General features: G+C 38.9%; 1 protein-coding gene across 1 annotated transcript; it reads left to right on the top strand.

The window, feature by feature from the left end:
* Positions 1-448: 448 nt before the first annotated feature.
* LOC127188981 (T-complex protein 1 subunit delta-like) lies at positions 449-1,729 on the top strand. The gene is given in 1 exon segment (XM_051145459.1): positions 449-1,729. A coding segment is annotated over 1 exon segment (1,281 nt).
* Positions 1,730-3,679: the final 1,950 nt, after the last annotated feature.

Here is a 3,679-nt window from a genome sequence, read left to right as displayed (position 1 = left end):
AGTTAAGACAGTTCCTTGAGACTACCATAACTAGAAGGGAAAAGGAGTTCTAAGAATAGCAAGAATATGTCTCTTTATCTCTCTCAGATAGAGGAAATGTTTTCCAATGTCCTAAGGGTGTGCTTTCTTGATACTCATGCCTAGAAAGTAAAGATTTGTTTTTTATATGAATAGCTTGCCTCTTCTCTGGGCAAGAACATGAAAAAAAAATCATGACATAGAAACTTCTTTAATGACCCAGGTAGAAAGGCATTGTATCAGAAAAAAATAAATGTGGGTCTATATAAAGAAATAGACTTTAAGTTTAGTGTTTCTAATTAATTTTCAAAATAATTGTACCAACTTGCACTGCAAAGGTCAGAAAGTGCAAATTAAAATATACCTAAAGCTGGAAGTTTCGCAGAGGAGGCAGCCAGAGACAGTTACACTGCGGCAGGCCAAGGTCGCTATGCCCGAGAACGTAGCGAGTGGCCGCGGGAATGACGCCTACCAGGACCGCGACAAGCCGGCCCAGATCCGCTTCAGCAACATTTCTGAGGCCAAAGCGGTTGCTGATGACGTTAGAACAAGCCTTGGACCTAAGGGAATGGACAAAATGATTCAAGATGGAAAAGATGATGTGACCATTACAAATGATGGTACCACTATTCTGAAACAAATGCAAGTATTGCACCCTGCAGCCAGAATGCTGGTGGAGCTGTCTAAAGCTAAAGACATAGAAGCAGGGCATGGGACCACATCAGTTGTCATCATTGCTGGCTCTCTTTTAGACTCCTGTACCAAGCTTCTGCAGAAAGGTATACTTCCAACCATCATTTCTGAGTCTTTCCAAAAAGCTTTGGAAAAGGGTCTTGAAATGCTTACTGACATGTCTTGACCTATGAAACTGAGCGACAGAGAAACTCTGTTAAATAGTGCAACCACTTCATTGAAGTCAAAGGCTGTCTCTCAGTATCCAAGCCTTCTCTCTCCAATGAGCGTTAATGCGGTGATGAAAGTGATTGACCGAGCTGCAGCTACCAGTGTAGACCTTAGAGATATTAAAATAGTTAAGAATCTCGGTGGGACAATAGACGACTGCGAGCTGGTGGAAGGTCTTGTTCTCACCCAGAAAGTGGCAAATTCTGGCATAACAAGAGCTGAAAAGGCTAAGATTGGCCTTATTCAGTTTTGCTTGTCTGCTCCTAAAACAGATATGCATAATCAGATCATAGTGTCTGACTATGCACAGATGGACCGAGTGCTTCGAGAAGAGAGAGGCTATATTTTAAATCTGGTGAAGCAGATTAAGAAGACGGGATGTAATTTCCTTCTCACACAGAAGTCTACCCTCAGAGATGCGCTTAGTGACCTTGTGTTACATTTTCTGAATAAGATGAAGATTATGGTGGTTAAGGATATTGAAGGAGTAGACATTGAGTTCATCTGTAAGACAATTGGAACCAAACCAGTTGCTCATATTGGCCAGTTCACTCCTGACATGCTGGGCTCTGCTGAGTTAGCAGAGGAAGTCAGTTTAAATGGTTCCAGAAAATTATTCAAGATTACAGGTTGTACAAGCCCAGGCAAAACAGTTACAATAGTTGTCCATGGTTCTAACAAACTGGTGATTGAAGAAACTGAGCGTTCCATTCATGATGCTCTCTGTGTTGCCCACTGCTTATTAAAGAAGAGAGCTCTTATTACAGGAGGTGGTGCTACAGAAAGAGTTGGCCCTGAGACTGACTGAGTACTCTTGACCACTGATTGGAATGGAATCCTACTGTGTTCATGCTTTTGCAGATGCTATGGAAGTCATTCCGTCTACACTAGCTAAAAATTCTGGCCTGAATCCCATTTCTACAGTAACAGAACCAAGAAGAGACGTGATACCCTATGAGCATATACAGGGGGAGGAGGTCCCCCTCAGTCACAGTCATAGTGGAGGGGAGTAAGGGGAAAATGGGAGGGAGGGAGGAATGGGAGGATACAAGGGAGGGGATAATCATTGAGATGTAATATGAATAAATTAATAAAATAAAAATTTTAAAAAATTAAGAAACCCGCATGCCCAAGGAGAAAACACTACAGACATTAATGTCCGAAAGGGTGGAATTTCTAACATTGTGGAGGAAATGGTTGTCCAGCCTCTGTTGGTATCAGTCAGTGCTTTGACCCTAGCAACTGAAACCGTGTGGAGCATTCTGAAAATCGATGATGTGGTGAATACTGGATAATCTGGATATGGCTGCCCAACTGGCACCATTGTGGACAGAACTACTGGCATTCTTTTTGTCTGGCGCTTGCTTCTTCAGAGTTTTTGGACATTGTCTTCCAGTTGGCATTTGTTTGAAATCGTCTTGAAACAATTTAATGAAAATTAAATATTTGGTTTCAAACTATATATATAAAGTCTATTTATTATTATTATTAACTATTACTTTTCATATGATATATAATTCCATTATTTTCTCCTTTCCTTTCCTCAATTCAAATTCTTCCATATACACTTCTTTGCTATCTTTTATGTTCATGGACTATTTTTCCATTAGTTGTTGCTATGCACATATATGTATCCATATATACATGTATTCCTAAACATAACCTTCTCAATTTTTATAATGTTATTTATATAATGTCAGAGTTAAACATTTGGATGAATAACCAATTAGTGTGCTTTTCCTTGGGTAAGACTTTTTCTGTTTCTTTCCTTGTAGCTCTTTCTCTGTCCACTTCAGCATGCCTATGGTTTAGGCACTTATATTGGTGAGAATTTATGGGTGTAGTTTCTAATGTTAATAGAAGACACAATTTCACATCAAACTATCTATCTGATACTCAGCTGATACCCTCTTCCACAATCTTCCCTGAACCTGAGGTAAAGACATGTTTTGAAAATACATCCTTTATGGATTACTACTATTAGACACCATTCTTCATATGGCATAAATGAAAATTTACAGATGTCTTTTTATCTGCTCATACAAAAAGCAGAAACTTGCCTTAATTGTTCTGTGCATCATGCATACACTTATAATTTTAGTACTGTTCAATGTTTGTGAGAAGTGATATGTTTTTGGAACAAAAGAACTGGACACTGAAATTGGATCAGACTTGAAGAGATGCAGTCCTCTCAGCATGCTGGACAGTGACATCCTGTATCCTTCATGTTCCAGCACTAAGTGCTTCCATTTCTTCAGTTCCTCATCAGAACAAGACAGCTCCCAGGACACTTTCAAAGAAAGATTCCAATCCCTATTGACCCAGCACTTTAGACTTTCCCACACAGCACTATAATTAAGTCTGGAATTTTTCAACATTTAGATACTGGAACACAAATGCGATTCCTAGCTTGTTTAACCATTTCTCCAATTTTATTTGGGCCCCTACTAGGTATTATTTGCCCCAAATAAGGTAGAAGAAATCTTAAGAAACAATGCCCCTGTTCCTTTAAGGTCAAGTAGGTTTTTGTTTGCTTTTTTGGGCAATAGAAGGTTATTGTCAATGGGAGTTGGTTACAAATTATTTTTGCTCTTATTTAGAAAGAAAACAAGACTAGACTCAGCAGTATCTCATTTTTCCCTTATCTTACATTCTATTTTTAATATATTTTTTTAATTTATTCATATTACATCTCAATTGTTATCCCATCCCTTGTGTCTTCCCATTCCTCCCTTCCTCCCATTCTTAGGTGTGAAGA

This window comes from Acomys russatus, chromosome 1 (genome assembly GCF_903995435.1).
Source record: "Acomys russatus chromosome 1, mAcoRus1.1, whole genome shotgun sequence".
In the NCBI taxonomy this organism is placed as follows: domain Eukaryota; kingdom Metazoa; phylum Chordata; class Mammalia; order Rodentia; family Muridae; genus Acomys; species Acomys russatus.
The sequence above is the reverse complement of the archived record's forward strand: the minus strand, read 5'-3'. Positions and strand labels throughout refer to the sequence as shown.